Source organism: Choloepus didactylus, chromosome 4 (genome assembly GCF_015220235.1).
Source record: "Choloepus didactylus isolate mChoDid1 chromosome 4, mChoDid1.pri, whole genome shotgun sequence".
In the NCBI taxonomy this organism is placed as follows: Eukaryota; Metazoa; Chordata; class Mammalia; order Pilosa; family Megalonychidae; genus Choloepus; species Choloepus didactylus.
Window position 1 is genome coordinate 18,429,988 of NC_051310.1, and position 17,391 is coordinate 18,447,378.

The following is a 17,391-nucleotide window of genomic DNA, read 5'->3' on the forward strand; positions in this document are numbered from 1 at the left end:
ACAGCTGCAACCTAAAGACGGTAACACCTTAGTTGAAGTGTTAAAATCTTAAAAATGAAAAGAAGGAAAAACAAAACACAGAGAAGCAGGTATAAAACAATAGTACAGATATTTCCCTATCCATTGCACCACTGACAAATCTGCTCTGAAGGAGACTCATTCAAAAGGAAGCTGAAATAAATTCTAGGACACTTTCCCCCTTTCTGGAAAGGGCAGGGTGAGGCATGAATTCAGCCATTTGGAGTTCCAGGGCAAAAAATTAGGATCCTCAGGATTTTAATTTCCACCTCAAGAATACAGCAGCAGGAAATCAAAGCTTATGTAAACCTACCTCCCTTAGGCAATTAACTTGAGCAAGATGAGTAAAGAAATAATGCAATGTCAAGCTGCTTTGGTGATTCATTTTGAAAAGACTGAATAAAGACTTAAAGAATAAAGATAAGGAGAAAGGCGTTGAGGTTTCATGTTTCCCCCAAGCCCTGGGAGGTGGCTGTTTGCTGGAGACTCAAAGACTGATTTCTAAAGTTGGGCTTGAGGAGGCTAAAAGGAGCCACTCCCAAATTGAATCAACTAAGACACAGGGCTGAGCTGGTCCTTTGATGACCATCCTCTCATCCTCTGCTCTCCCCTGGGCCTCCATGCCCAGTGCCCACACCTTGCTTCTACCTGTCCCCACTTGTCTCTGCCAACCTGTTGTTCATTACTGCAAAGGCTCCTACCCCCCCTGAGAATTCATTGTCTCGGGACAGAGTGCTGGTCTGGTGGGGACAGCCATTGGCTGTTTCAGACAGCTGCTTCTGGAGGACGGCCAGTGAGACCTTGTTGGCTGCCAAGAAGTCCTTCATGGAGATCATCTCCCCCGAGAGACGCCGCCCGTCCGTGTCACTCTCCATCACCCCTTCTGTTTCTATGGAGATGTTGCACCGGTTCCGGACATTGCCCGGCATCACCACGTTCCTCCGTGACTGGAAGAGTCTTCTTTGGCATTGTTGGCAGCATCCACCATCTATTTTCCTCAGGATCCAGTTGACGGACTGTTTGATGAGGATGGAGATGACGTTGAACAAAGAGTAGATGCAGCAGACACCCATGAGGATGAAGACAAAGTTGGCAAAGCGGTAGAGGCCTTGGCTCTCATACTGGGCGTTCTGGCTGCTGACAAGGTCTCCAAAACCAATGGTGCTGAAAGCCACAAAACAGAAGTAGAGCGAGTCGAAGTAGCTCCACCCTTCAATGGGGGTGTACATGGCGGATGCACAGCAGGAGATGAGGAGAGAGGCCATGCACAGGATCAGCATGACGTAGTACACAGAGGGCTTCCAGCCGGCCAAGCTATCCACCTCACACTTCCCTGGGTCCTTCAGGTTCTTCTGGGGCAGGGTCCCTCGTCTCCGGAGCTGCCGCTGGTGGCACGATTTCATGAGGTAGGCGATGACAGTGATCAGGCGCTCCAGGAAGAGGTTGAAGAACAGGATGGTGCTGGCACACCCAACGAGACCATAAAAGATCAGAAAGATTTTTCCTCCTACTGTTGCCGGAGTTGTCATCCCAAACCCTGTAGGAGACAAAAATCAGAAGAGAGGAGTGAGGGAGGTCCTTGCTGTGAATGAGGTCAGGGTTTGGCCTTGAAGATGGCAAATGACCCAGAGAAACAGTTTCATAAAACTACTCAGTTGTAACCTTTCTACAAATGAAGGAAAAAATTGCCACTTGCTTTGGAAGACTCTAAGTGTTGTTCAGAGCTGGGCGCTGAAAGCCCATATGGTGCCACCGTGCAAATTAGAAAAAGGGACTTGTACTTTCAAGTGGATGCAACCAGCAAAAATGGCTTGGTGATGACAGCATGGGCTGGGGGTTTCAACCTCCCCTCTGCTAGATGTCCTTGTATAGAACCCAACCTGAACAACCCTACTCAAAAGACCTCATTCAAAGAGATAAGCAGACTCATACAAAGAAAACTTTCTATAGGTACATCAGAATTCACTGATTCTACAAATATTTATTGGGTACTATTCCAGGAGCTGGGGCTATAACTGTAGACAAGACAGAGTTGGTCCATGCCCTCATGGAGCTCATTTTTTAAACAAAATTGTTCAAACATGCACCTCATGCTGTTGGAGCGAAAACTAGAGTTAGCCATTCAATTTTGATAAAATATAAAATGTCTCTCTTGCCTTTGCCTTTTACTGTTCATAGTTTCCACCTTCTTGACCTTTCTACCCATGCACACAGACATGTTACTAAGAATCCCAGTTGTAGGACAATGGCTGTCACTAAGGAAAAAAAAAGAAATAGCAAGGGTTTCTCACCAAGGGATAAGGGCCAGCCAAGCCCAAATCACGTGGCCTTCGTCCAAGCAAATGATTCAGTAAACAAGAGAAAGCTGATGTGTTTGAGGGGATGGGCACCAAAGTCACTGAATACCAACATCACTCAAAAATAAGTACTGACCATACCTCCCTGTGTTCAGTTTCTCATTCAAATCAAACCTCCTTGTTTCCACTTTCTCTTTATTTTCAAGTTCAGGTTCCCAACTTGGGCTCCATTGTTGAGATCTCAAGGACTCACCCATTGTCTTCTTTCTCTCTTGTCCCCAAGCCAACAGTTTTCCTTATGCCACAGCTCAGCCAATGGCAGTCTCCCAGTGCACCCTGGGAAGTGGTCAGGTCAGACTTGGTAATATCTGGGCTCTAGGATTACAACTTCCTGGTCTCCTCAGTTGAGCCTAGAGACCACCTTCCATAAACACTGTGTGTTTTAGTTTCCTATGTTGTTCAAGCAATACCACGACTGGGTTAAACAATGGGAATTTATTTACTCATAATTTGAGGCTGGGAAAAGTCCAATTCAAGGCATCAGGAAGGAGATGCTGTGGCATTCTAGGGCTGGATGCCAGCGATTCTTGGTCCTCAGCTTGTCACATGGCAAGGCACAGGGCAGTGTCTCCTGGTCTCTCCCTTCTCTTCCCGGTTCCACTAATGCACAGCTTCTGACTGCTCCCTGGGGCTTTCCCTCATGTCTGAATTTCATTCCACTTACAAAGGACTCCAGTAATAGGATTAAGACCCATTCTGATTGGGCTGGGCCACACCTTAACTGAAGTAACCTCATCAAGATGTCCTACTTACAATGGGTTCACACCCGCAGGAATGGATTAGACTTAAAGCACTTGTTTTCCTGGGGTACACACAGCTTCAAACCACCACACTGTGCATATTGTGTTACAATTTAGTCTTCCAATTAAATTCAATTTTCCTTCCTCAGCACATAAACAACTGCCTTAAGGTAGGAAATTAACAGCATGTACCCAAGAGGCTGGAGAAAGACACTGAGTTTAGCTCTTCAGCTGGATGGGTGGTGGGATAAACAGGAAGATTTGGTAAGGAAGGAATAAGAGCCAGGGAATGAAAGTGAACCCCTGAAAAATAATTCCACTGAGAGTTACAGTTTTAGCCCTTACAAGTAGAGAGAAAATCAGACTATCATTTTTGGGGAACTCTTGTTTTCAACATTAAAGCCCCTAGGTCCTCTTGGCAGCGTAAGTTCTTATTTATTAGATCTTTTTATTAAGAAAAGAAATATTTTGCCTTGCTGTGTTTTCTCTTGTTAGTATCTTTAATTCTTATCCCCAAGCTTAAGGTGAAATGAGATGGCTGAACAGGTTGAAGATTAAGAAAAACTGTATTGAGTTTGATGAGTGAGCTGAGAGCCATGATTTTTTCTACCCAATCCAAAAGGACACCAAGGAGTAACCAAGGTTATGGGTGACCGATTATCTAAGGAAGTTAGCTTATCCAAGGAAGTTGGGGTTGCCTCCACTGGCTCAGTGAATTCCTGGAACCAGGAAAGCTTGCAAATGTTTCCCCATTAAGAAGACAGAAAAATGAAAGGTGAAGCCCCTGACCCCAAAGCTGTAAGACCAGAGGATGCAGAGGCCTCAAGGTTAGGTATTTTGTCCTCAAGGTCAAGATACTGCATCCTGGGACGGGGGCAGGTGTCTCCTGCATTCTTGCAAGTAAAATGCTTCTGGTCACCCTTTGATCAGTCACCTGAACCTTGGCCACCCAGTCCAGATGGGCAGGAAGCTCCTCCTGATGCTGGAAGTATTCCAGCAAAGGCTGGACTTGGGGTTGTTGAAATGGAGGATGGGCTCAGTGACCTGAGCTTGAGGTTCTCGCTAACCCTCAGACTTGCTGACACCTCATTTATTCCTCAAACATTTCCTGACCATCAACTGTGTGCCAGGCCCAGGTTGTAAAAGGGCTCACAGACTCTATCCCATCAGGTTGTTTGCCTAAGTCTTGTTGGGAGATGCAGGTCAGACACACACGACCCCATGTGAGAACAAGACAAGTTCTCCTGGGACTGAGAACTGCTGTGGGCAGCTGCTGCTGTCTTTCAGCTGGCATCCAATTTCCCTGGGAGCCATCTCCCCTGCTCAGGAGTCAGCCTTAGTGAGAATGTCAACCCAGACGTCCCACGTTGCTCCGCCAAGGTGACCCACGCTGAGCCAATCAGATGCTCTTCTCTCTCCCTGTATTTTTTTTTTAATTCAGTTTTATAGAAATATATTCACATACCATACAATCATCCAAAGTGTACAATCAACTGTTCACAGTACCATCATATAGTTGTGCATTCATCACCCCAATCTGTTTTTTGAACATTTTCCTTGTACCAGAAAAAGTGAAAATAAGAATAAAAAATAAAAGTAAAAAAGAATACCCAAATTATCCCCTCCTCTCCTACCCTATTTTTCATTTAGTTTTTGTCTCCATTTTTCTACTCATCCATCCATACATTGGATAAAGGAAGTATGATCCACAAGGCTTTCACAATCACACTGTCACCCCTTGTAAGCTACATTGTTATACAATCATCAAGAATCCAGTCTACTGGGTTGCAGTTTGATATTTTCAGGTATTTGCTTCTAGCTATTCCAATACATTAAAACCTAAAAAGGGTTATTGATATAGTGTGTAAGAATGGCCACCAGAGTGACCTCTCGACTCCATTTGGAATCTCTCAGCCACTGTAACTTTGTTTCATTTTGCATCCCTCTTTTGGTAGAGAGGATGTTCTCAATCCCACGGTTTCAGGTCCAGAGTCATCCCTGGGCATCATATCCCACGTTGCCAGGGAGACTTACATCCCTGGGAGTCAGGTCCCATGTGGGGGCAGGGGGACAGTGAGTTCACCCACCGAGTTGGCTTAGCTAGAAAGAGAGACCACATCTTAGCAACAAAGAGGTACTCAGGGGGAGACTCTCTCGCCCTGCATTTTGAATCCTGGCTGATTCATATGATCAGATTGTGCCATTAGAAATCTGAGAAGGGAGAAGCAATTTACTCTTCTTTTATGATGAAACTTCTAAACATCAACTTCAACCTTCCATACCTGTGTCTAAGAGGGAACTTCCATGTTGGGGCCATGGAGCTCGGGAAAAAGCTATTGTTTTTATTCCTTAGGCACTTCAAGTACAGCCACAGATGGAAGAGCAGATTAGAGTAACAACAACAACAAAAAAATCAGGGTTTTGTTCTCAGCAAATAGCTCCTCTGCAGGGTGCCCTTAGCTGGAGAGAAAAAGGCTTTAAAATCCAATCTCCTCACCAGGACTCTCATACACAGCCGGTGGGAGCATAAACTGCCACAATCATTCGGAAAACTTACATGTACTCTTATCACCCGGAAAAATAAATGTACCAGAACACTCATGGCTGTGCTTTTTGTAAAAGCCCCAAACTGAAAACTACTGAAGTGCCTGCCAACAGAAGGACATGCTGCGGTACATTCACACAATGGAATACTACAGAGCAATGAGAAGGAATAACCTCAAACCACGTGCAATATCATGGATGAAACTCACAGACATAATGTGGAACAATAGCAGTCAGACATGAAAAGATTGTATCGTACAATTTCATTTATATATTATACAAAACAGACAAAACTAATCTATGCAGTTAGAAGTCAGGAGTGGGTTCCCTTGAGGAGCTGGTGACTGGGAGGGGGCCAGAGGGGAGCATCTGGGGAACTGGTCATGCCCTTGATCCGGGTGCTCGTTACTTGAATGTGTTCACTTTGTGAACATGCAGTGAGCTGTTACATTTATGATATGTGCACTTTTTTGCATGCATATTACAGTTCAAAACTCTCCAAGCATGTGTCTGCTTCAGGTAGCCCTGGAGTGGGAGGGGCTCTTCCAGCAAAGAGGAAAAGTGAGCAAGCCCCAGGATTCTCTTCAGGGACCGCTTGGTGCAAATAGCTTGTTCCTTGGCTCCTAAATCCAGGAATGGTCAGGGAACCCAGATTCTACAAAACATCCGAATATTGCCCTCTGTTCACTGAAAACAGTGAACTGAGGTAACACTCACAAAAAGGGGGAAATATTAATCTGGGCCACTTATTGATCTGATGGTATTCCAGAAACTGGATAAAGTCAACAGAAATGGGGAAGACCTAGAAATAATTAGAAGTTTGTGTGGACAGTGACTTACCAGCAATCAGAAGAGAACTTTATTTTCCCAAGTCTCTCTTTCCTGTCCCAGAGGTGATTTAGTGCCAGTTGTCAAGAAGCTCACAGCCACAAGGAAATAGCAATTATTAATTGAGCACCTATTAAGTTCAAGGACCTGTGCTAGGTATTTGGGGCACACAAAGATGACCTGGACAAGGTCCTTGACCTAAAGGAGACAGGCATCTGGGCAAAGTGAAAAAGCTGGGACAAAACAAGCGATGATGGTCCAGGCCCAAATAAAGGCACACTGGAGCTCTCTAGGTTTCAAGGTCCTGAGGGTGGCCTCACTTTGGGATGAGTGAATTGAGCACATAAAGGTATGTTGCTGAAGCCTGGCTTCCAAAGTGTGGAAGATGATTTTTCCAATGAATGAGACTTTCTGTGATTTTCTGACAAGTTCCAGGGATTTAAAGTTTCTAGATTCTGGTCTTGTTTACTTGGTTTTAAAACACTCAATTTTATTCAAGAAGAGGTAATCTATGACTCTTGATTACGTGCTGTATTTGATTGATCCCTCCTATATTTTCAATGAGCAGAAATAACAAAAACTGGTGTGGTGTTCACACTCATGCATACATTTAGAGGTGTGTCTATAGCTTACAGCTCTCCCCAAACTTCAGTGTGTATATAAAAATGCAGGCTTTTTCATGGAAGGCTCCTCCTCTTTTGAGCCCTATAATACTGAGCATTAAGGATGACTTGATTGAAAACAAAAAGCTTCATAATCTGTGTATGGAAGAAGATGGCAACATAGAGAGGAGTGGAAGTTAGTTAATCCCCCTAGGACAACTAATAAACAACCAGGAATAACTAGTAAATAATCTGGAACAACTGCCTGGGGACAACTGTGACTGTCCACACATTATACAACAACCTGGATTGGGAGGAATGCCTGAGATCATAGCATAAGTTCTGTAAGTAAAAACTGTCAACCCGAGCCGGGAGCCCCTTTCCCCCATGGCAGGCTGAACTGCAAAACCTCCCTGTGATAGAGAGCAGCACTCTCTAAACAAGCAAATATACTTCAGTCCAGCTCCAAATGGGGTTTTAATTGGCAAATGTGGACTGCTCAGTACAAGCTACAAATCCCCATCAGGCAGACAGAGGCTTTTAGTGATGACTGACCTTAAAGAGCTGGAGGACTTCTTTGAACTGGGAGGGGGAGCCCAGAGGACCAGGTGCTATCTCTGGCCAGCAGGTGAAGCTGGCGGGGGGGGGGGCATGGACTGGCCCCAAAGGGGGGCTTTGTGTCCCTTTTACTCTCTCTCTCAACTTGAGTGGCTCAGTGGAGAAAGCTGCAGCCATTTTCAGTTCACAGCACTCTGACCCAGACAAGGGTGGAGATAGCAGAGTCAGAGAAACAAAGAATCTATTTAAATGCTGATGATCACTCCCTATGGGGTGTATCTTCCCTAAGAGGAAGGAGGCAGTGCCCAGCCCTACTACCTGCCTCCCTTTCAGAACCTGAAACCCAGAGCCTGGGGAAAACAGCCAAAACAGAAACTAAGTGGGCCATACCTCCTTACACCAGTCAGGAGTGACAGGCTGACAGACACCACCTGCCCAGCAGCTAGAGGCCTCATAGGGTGTGTCAATCTGCTAAGACACACCCTCAAGGAAACCTGATACTGAATATTTCCCTTTTCTGAAATCTGAGCCCATTCTGGTCTAGGAAAACCTTATTGGGGTAACCAAGGAAACCAGATGCCTAGACAAGAGAAAACTACAACCTACACTAAGAAAAATGAAGTTATGGCCCAGTCAAAGGAACAATCTTCAAGTTCAACTGAGATACAGGAATTTAAACAACTAATGCTAAATCAATTTAAAAAGTTTAGGGAAGATATGACAAAAGAGATGAAGCATATAATGAAAACACTGGTTGAACATAAGGTAGAAATTGAAAGTTTGAAAAAACAACTGGCAGAATCTATGGAAATGAAAGGCACAACACAAGAGATGAAAGACACAATGGAGACATAGAACAGCAGATCTCAAGAGGCAGAAGTAAACACTCAGGAACTGGAGAACAAGACACCTGAAATCCTACACACAAAAGAACAGATAGGGAAAAGAATGGAAAAATATGAGCAATGTCTCAGGGAATTGAAGGACAACATGAAACACACAAATGTACGTGTCATTGGTGTCCCAGAAGGAGAGGAGAAGGGAAAAGGGGCAGAAGCAATAATAGAGGAAATAATCAATGAAAATTTCCCATCTCTTATGAAAGACATAAAATTACAGATCTGAGAAGTGCAGCATACCCCAAACAGAATAAATCTGAATAGACCTATGCCAAGACATGTAATAATCAGATTATCAAATGTCAAAGACAAAGAAAGAATCCTGAAAGCAGCAAGAGAAGAGCGATCCATCACATACAAAGGAAGCTTGATAAGTTTATGTGTGGATTTCTCAGTAGAAACCATGGAAGCAAGAAGAAAGTGGGGTGATATATTTAAGATACTGAAAGAGGAAAACCACCAACCAAGGATCCTGTATCCAGCAAAACTGTCCTTCAAATATGAGGGAAAGTTTAAAATATTCTCTGAGAAATAGACAATGACAGAGTTTGTGAACAAGATACCTGCTCTACAGGAAACACTAAAGGGAGCACTATAGACAGATAGGAAAAGACAGGAGTGAGAGGTTTGGAAAACAGTTTTGGGTGATGGTAGCACAGCAATGTAAGTTCACTGAACAAAGATGACTGTAAGTATGGTTGAAAGAGGAAGGTTAGGAGCATGTGGGACACCAGAAGGAAAGAGGAAAGATAAAGACTGGGACTGTATAACTCAGTGAAACCGAGAGTGCTCAGCAATTGTGATAAAATGTATGAATATGTTTTTACATGAGGGAGAACAAATGAATGTCAACCTTGCAAGGTGTTAAAAATAGGGTGATATTGGGAGAAAAATACAATCAATGCAAACTAGAGTCTATAATTAACAGAAACATTGTGTTATGCTTCCTTTAATGTAACAAAGGCAATATACCAAAGCTAAATGCATATAAGAGGGGGACATAAGGGAGGAGTATGGGACTCTTGGCATTGGTGATGTTGTATGACTCTTTATTCTACTTTAGTTTAATGCTATCTTTCCTTTTGTTGTTTCCTAGCTGTCATGGTTTTTTTTTCATTTTTTTCTCTTTATTTTTCTTTTTCTTTTGTCTCTCTACCTTCTTTGACTCTTCCTCCTTCTTTGTGGAAGAAATGGAGATGTCCTTATATAGATATTGGTGATGGTGATGAATACAGAAATACATGTCTATACAGGGAACCATTGATTGTTTACTTAGGATGGAACATATGGTGTGTGAATAAAACCATCTTAAAAAAAATGGGTTGATGAAACCTTGGGGACACTCTATTGAGTGAAATAAGTCAGACACATAAGGACAAATATTGTATAGTCTTACTGATTTGAACTAATTATAATATGTAAACTCATAGACATGAAATATAAGTTACCAGGATACAGAACGAGGCTAAAGGATGGGGAGCGGTTGCTTATTATGAGCAGAATGTTCAACTAGGGTGAACTTAAACGTTTGGAAATGGACAGAGGTGATGGTAGCACGTAGCAAGAATAACTAACAGTGCTGAATGGTGTGTGAATGAGGTGGAAAGAGTAAGCTCAGAGTCACATATGTCACCAGAAGGAAAGTTGGGGGTTAAAAGATGGGAATGTATAAAAGTGAATCTTGTGGTGGGCAATCTCTGTGATTAACTGTACAAATATTAGAAATCTCTTTCATGAACTAGAACAAATGTATGACACTATGAATAGAAGTTAAGAATAGAGGGGCATATAGGGAAAAAATATACCTATTGCTAACTCTATACTACAGTTAGTAGTATTTTAACATTTTTCATCAACAGTAACAAATGTACTATACCAAAACTATGAACCAGTAATGGAGGGGGTGGTTAGGGGTATGGGAGGATTTGAGTTTCCTTTTTTTTTTTTTTTTTTTTTTTTGTCTTTATTTCTTTTCTGGAGTAATGAAAATATTCTAAAAATCAAAAAAAAAAATTAATTGTGGTGATGGATGCACAGCTGTATGAAGGTACCATGGGCAACTGATTGTACACTTTGGATCTTTGGATATTTGTATGGTATGTGAACAATCTCAATTAAAAAAAAGCCTCAGGAGCTTACAAAATGCAAAGACCTATTGAGTTATGTGCTTATCACTGATCCCCACAACCCTGTAGGGAGGTGGATTTTAATGATGAGACCCATTTGATGATGAGAAAAAGAAGCACAAAGAGGCTAAGTAATTTGCCCGAAGGCATCAAGCTGGAAATAAATGACCTAGAATTAGAACCTAGATTTGTCTTGTCTCTCAGGTCTATGCTTGTTCTACCTGACCACGCTCATTGAGTATACAAGTCCTATGTGGAACTGAGGGAAGGAAATTAACCAACCATCTATAGTCCCATGAGTAAAGACACTCAGAGTGCAGCGGCTGCCAACCTGGTGCAAAATCCAGGGGGCTGGTTGGCATCAGAAACCAGAGCCTTACAATCTTCACTTCCTGAAACACATATTTCTGAATGTACATATTTCTTCTGATAAATGATGTAATTACATCAATTTAAAAACCTGTTACGTCCCAGGCATTTTGGTTTGCATGTATTTCATAGGGACACAAATGAAACTGATTGTCCCAGGTGGTGTTTTTCAATGCATAATTTATTCACAGTGTCTCTAGCCTGAGGTCCTCTGGGTCTTGATCAACCCCTGACTCTGGGAGCAGATCAGCAGATCAGCTGACCGAGGACCAGGGCACATGAGGATGGTTTGGAGGCCAATCAAACTGACCTGGCCGTCTACTTTGGTCTAGTTCATTTGAACCATTTCAGACCTGTGCAGTGTAACCCCTAGGAAAGCTGCTGAGAACAAACCAGACTCCCCGGTTCCTTGGGGGCTAGGGATGAAGCTCCTGGGGCCTGCCTGGGCCTCGTTAACCCCCACAGAGCCCTTCCGTGAGACCATGCAGGGAGGAGAACAGGCTTGCAGTCTCCCACCCTTTTATGTCTATGCTGCAAACTACATAGTCTTTTAAAACATTTAATAAAGGTAAAAAGGTTTAAAAGCTTTGTATTGTATTTTTCAAACATAGATGAAAGTAGAGAGAATAGTTATAATAAAGAACCCTCATGTACTAATCACCTAGATTCAGCAATTGTCGATGTTTGCCAATCCAGTTTCTCTTATCCCACTCCACTCCCTTTTTTGGCTGGAGTATTTTAAAGTAAATCCCAGACAGCATGTCATTTCATCCATCAATAACCATGCGTCTGTACCTGACAAGTACTTGTTTTCCAAAATGACCACCATGCCATTATCACATTTAACAAAAATAACACTAATTCCTTAACATTACAAAAAACTGGTCCATATTCAGATTTCTCAAAAATATCTTTTTACAGATCATATGTATGGATCAGGATCCTAGCAAGGTCCACAGATGTAATATAAATCTTAAATCTCTAATTCTATAACAGTCTTCTCTCTCATTTTTTTATGCCATTGATTTGTTGGGTAAATTAAACCATTTGCCCTGTAGACAGATTTTTTTCTACAAATATTTGAAAAAAAAAAGCATTGTGTATTCTGAGAGTGCCTTCAGATGCAGTGACAACTCTCAAAAACTGCATTGGGAACATATAAATTGGCACAAACTCTCTGGAAAGCAATTTGGGAATATGTATCAAATGTCTTTATAATGTTTATGCCCTTTACCTTGTAGTTTTGTTTTTAGGAATATGCACCAATAAACTATGGGAAATATGACCAGTTATCTGCATTGATGTTCACTGGGACTTTACTTTAATAATGAAAATCCTCAGCAAACTGAATGTCAGATAATAGGGAAATGACTAAATAAAGTAGCTATTTAAATGAAGCCATTAAAATTATATATACAAAGAATCCTTAGCAGAAAATGCTAAGTGGGAAAAAAGCAGAGTCAAACTGTGTCTGCAGAATGAATCAAGCCTGGTATGTGCCATGTACTCGTTAAATATTTGTTGAAGGAATAAACTTATAAAATGTATTTAGGCAGCTACGTATATTATAGCAGATAAAATGCTTTTGGCTGCAAGTAAGGGAAAACCATAAATAGAGGTAATTTAAATGTGAAGGGGATTTGTTGTCTCACAGAACATGAGGTCTAGAGACAGGGCTGCTCCAGGGTTGGTTAATTCTGTGGCTTTAGAACACGATCCGGGAGCCAAGTCCATCTCAGCTTTCTGGATCTGGCCCCATCAACATGCCAGTTAGTTTCCCTTTGCCAGCAGCTCCAGGTACCACCTCCTCACACACCAGCATCCAGATCAGAAAACACCATGCCCCTACCTGTGTATCTCTTCAGAAAAACAAAGAACCCTTTCCTAGGAACCCCTGGCAAAATTTCCATCACATACCATTGGTCAGCACCAAGTCACATGACCATATGACTGCCTCTTAAATGTATCATCTAAAAGAGGAATGATTTCCTCTTAGACTGGCCAGAATTCACCTGAGTCCCTTGGGGATAGATACACCCCAGAACCAATGATGTATGGCCACAAGGGGAAATACACAAAATCATTAATCAAATTATTTCAGGGTGGTGATAATATGGGTAATTTAATTTTTTTCCCAGTATTTTATATTTTTCACTACTTTTAAGATGAGAAGAGTATGTTAAATATTCTAGCAGATTTCCTCAGATTATAGGCAAACACCTGTCTAGAAGAAACGTACCTCTTGATTCTTTCTGCTCAATACACTGAGAAATCAAAGCTTGACTTGCAAATACTTTTCCACAACCTTTTGAATCTGAAAATTTAAGCTTTTCTGTGTAGAATGAAACCTAGATAGGTGTTCATGAGTCCTTTTTTTTTTTTTTTTTTAAAGACCCTTCAATTTCAACTGGGACAGAGAAAGGAAGCAAGAAAAGACTCCATGGATTATTCTTGGGGTGAAGACGGGGGATGAAGAGTGGGCTCCAATGGTCAAGACTTAGAGCGTCAGTGGGTCCTTGCTGTGTACAACATATTTTCAGGTGTTGCTGAACCACAACTGTCAGAGCTAGAAGAAACTTCAGCCTTCTAGTCCAAGCTTGAATGTTATAGGTGAGGAAACTGAGGCACAGATAAGTCAGGTGATGTGATCTTCATGAGGGGCAGAAGGTACCCCACTCCCCATCCAGACTGCTCTCCTCTCCTCTCCTCTTGTTCCTAAAGATGATTACCAACAAATTGCTCCCATCCCTGTAAACACATGCCATTCCTCCATGAGGAGGTGAAGTCTCCTGCCCCTCCTCCTTGGATCTTGGCTGGCCTTGAGACTTGCTCTGACCAATAGAATGTGATGGAAGTGATACTGCACCAGCTCCAGGCTTAGCCCTTCGGAGGCATAGCAGATTTGGCTTTCCGTCTTGGAGCCCTGGGCCACCATGTAGGATGTGTGACTACTTGGCTGGAGACAGAGGCCCAGACCACCCCCAGCTATTCCAGCCTCCCCAGACAAAGTGCCAGACATTGAGTCAAGCTATATGGGGATTTCAGGCCCAGGCAAGTTCCCAGCTGAGTGTAGTTGCACGAGTTACCAGCCAAGACCAGTTGGAGCCAAAGAACCAACAGCCAAACCTGGGAAACCCTCAGAATTGTGAGACATGTACGTGGTTGTTGTTTAAGCTATTAGGTTTGGGGAGGTTTGTTACAGGGTGATGAAATATTTCCTCTCTGGGCTGTGCAACTTTTTCAACAGGCAACTCCTCTCCCCTCCCTGACCCACCTCTAGGTTCCCCCTAGATTCTTTATTGATAATTTGATGTAAGACACTTAAAGGAACTTCAAGAGAAGGTCCACAAGAGATTTGGAATTTAATGGGACTCAAGTTGGAAAAGAAGCAGGTTGTTGAACCTGTTTGATAGGAAGGAACAGCCAGTAGCTGAGGATGTTGTGGGGGTGGGATGAAGAGGGCATTTTTCCATTGATAAATATTTGGGGTGTTTTCAGTTTGGGTTTGAATCATGAATAGTGTTTCAGTGAACATTCTTGTACATGTCCTTTGGTGAACATATGCATATATTTCTCTTAGGTACATATACTTAGGATTGGAATTGGTTACACATGTGCATGCACACACACACACACACACACACACACAGAGTATATATGTTCGCTAAGTGGATATACCAAGTTACCCTCTCTTCATCTGAGCGTTCCAGTTGCTTTATAGTCTTGTCAACACTTAGTACTGTCTATTTTCATTTTAACTATTTGGTGGGTAAGTAGTGGTATAAATTTGAGTTTCCATGATGTCTAATAAAGTTGAGCAGTTTTTCGTATGCTTCAAGGCCATTTGGGTATTCTTTTTAGTGTTTGTTCAATTCTTTTGTCCAGTCTTTGTCGGGTTGTCTACTTCTTTCATATTGAATCAATGAAGCTCCAGGCTTCGAATGCTGCTTTGAAGCTATTTGGATACCACGTTTGCTGGGTGAATTTACTGCCTCATTCATGCAAGGGCAGTGGGTCCCATGCAATCTGTCTAGCCAACCTCCTATCTTGCACGGTACTCATTTCTCTGATGGAGAATGATTTCCAACATTTCTTTTTCTAGCCAATACACCTTATGGTGTAGATTTTGATAGCAATATTTATGTTCTTAATCACCACCTCTTGAGAATGGATTCCAGAATAGGTGCTTCCACTGATGGCTAACTGCCTCTCTAAGGTATAAATTGAAGGTAACTTACCCAAACACACACTTACCTGTTTTTATTGAAGTGTTTTATAGTAATTGGCCACTCAGGCAATATAATACGATTAGAAAGTGTCCATGAAACACCTATCAGGATTTACATTTGACAAACTAGGTTTTGAACCCTATAATTGGAAGCTAGAGTTGTACATACAATGCTGACATGCTCTGTAGGAAATTAATTCTCATGCATTTCCCATTTGAGTAACCCTGTACACCAACAAATCTAAGGCAATGGTGTAAGTTGAGGACTCAACGTCCTTTTCCAGACCTTCTAGAAGTTTTTAAAGTCTCTCCTTTCCCATCGAGAACACTGACCATTGAGTTCTGCAAGACAGAATTCTGCCAATAAACAGAACTGAGTTTTGTCTTGATGCGATCTCACATTGCACCATGTTTGTATTCACCATACTCTTCCTTATTGAAACCAAATAAAGTGGTCCCTCTATTTTAAAAACTGAGCTCAGTATGTCTCTCCTTTGGCATGTTTCATTCTTTATAAACACCACTGGAGAATTGCCAAGAGGGAACAATGGTATATGAGATGAGCCTCCTCTGGCCCTTATGGAGGGTCCTTCATAGTCTCCCAACATGCACTGGGGCTCACATGTGCATCACAGGGCACCCGGCCCAGCCTCAGTCCTGCAGGGAGAAGCTGCCTGAGAAGGGGCCCAGTGAGGGCTTCGATTGCATCTGTGGGTTAGTGCTTGGCCCCTCTTCCCTCACAGATTTACAAATGAGCTGAGAACAGATGATGAGATTAGGCAAGTGAACTGGAATTTACTGGATGCTCATAGTTCCTTCTATTAAACATCTGGAAGATTGGACCCTGCTTCCTTAGAGAAAGGAAATAGAGCATATTAATAGGAAAAAAACAGAAACTTTTGAGAATTTCAGAGCACAATGAGAGAAACTGGGATAAGTAAGTACCTGAGGAGTTGGGGAAGGGGTTTCATGCCCCAGTGAAGAGGTGGTGAGGTCCTCTGGATTTCACAGGCTACCAAAAGCATGTCAGTGGATAAAGGTTTTACAAATCTTCTAAAGAAAATGCCTGAAGGTGGAGGTGTACACTTCAAGGATCAGGTGTTCACAATCAAGGTTTACTTTCTCTGGGAAAACATCATTTGTAGCTGATGAAGAGAGAGCCAAGGGAAGGCAAGCTCTGGACGTCAAACAAGGAAATATTTCAGTTTTAGTATTTATTAGGTTCCAAACACTGAGCATAGGGGAAAAATAATTAGAAGGTAGTTTTTGCCTTCTAGGAGCATAAAACCTGGTTCAGGAGATCATGTACTGGAAAAAACACACAAGAAAGAAATGTGTACTAAGAGGTTTATAAAATCAAGTGAACCCCTTTTCTGAATCATCTGCAGATAGACATAAAAGAGGAATGGAAAACCTGTCAGGCTTCAGGGAGGATGGAAGTTCCAATTACACCTTTATTTACAGTATAAAAATCAATGGAGAGGTGAATAAGGTAGAGGGTACTAAGCTCACTTAGGACAGGCATGCTCGAACTTTAGTCTACATTTAAAATTCCCTGAGGAGAGTGTTAAAACCGGGGATATTCAGGCCTCAATCCCAGAGATTCTGACTCAGGAAGTCAGACGGGGTCAGAAAATAGGCATTTTAAACCAGCACCCACAGTGATTCTAATGCAAGAACCACAGATCCAATTGAGGGCAAATACCACTAACTAGGGTCAGGGCACAGGGAGCAGACAGGATTCATGAGGGGCAGGCAATAAAAGTCAAGTCTTCCTGGGGAAGATTCTAAAGTAGGGCTTCTCCAATTTCCCACCAAAATCCAGGGAAGGATACTGTGCTGGTTTGAATCTGTTAAGTACCCCATAAGACTATGTCTTTTAATCCACTCTTGTGGGGGTGGACTCATTGTCGGTGGGAGATTTTGATTAGATTATTTCCATGGAGATGTGACCCTGCCCATTCAAGGTGCATCTTAATAGTTTACTGGAGTCTTTCAGGAAGCTTGGGGAGAGAGAGCCCAGAGCCAACACAGACCCAGACTCTTAAAGAGAAGTTCACTGGAATCAGAAGCTGAAAGCAACACAACCCGGAAGCAAAGGCTCAGTAGAGCCAGCCATGGG

The 17,391-nt window shown here is 42.4% G+C and overlaps 1 protein-coding gene across 1 annotated transcript in view; it reads right to left on the reverse strand.

The window, feature by feature from the left end:
• Positions 1–484: 484 nt before the first annotated feature.
• Positions 485–17,391, reverse strand: part of KCNK13 (potassium two pore domain channel subfamily K member 13) — a 128,715-nt gene continuing 111,808 nt past the window's right edge. The window contains exon 2 of the mRNA XM_037832082.1: positions 485–1,555. Coding sequence (XP_037688010.1) covers positions 663–1,555 — 893 coding nt within the window. The 3' untranslated portion in view covers positions 485–662. The remainder of the gene's footprint in view (positions 1,556–17,391) is intronic.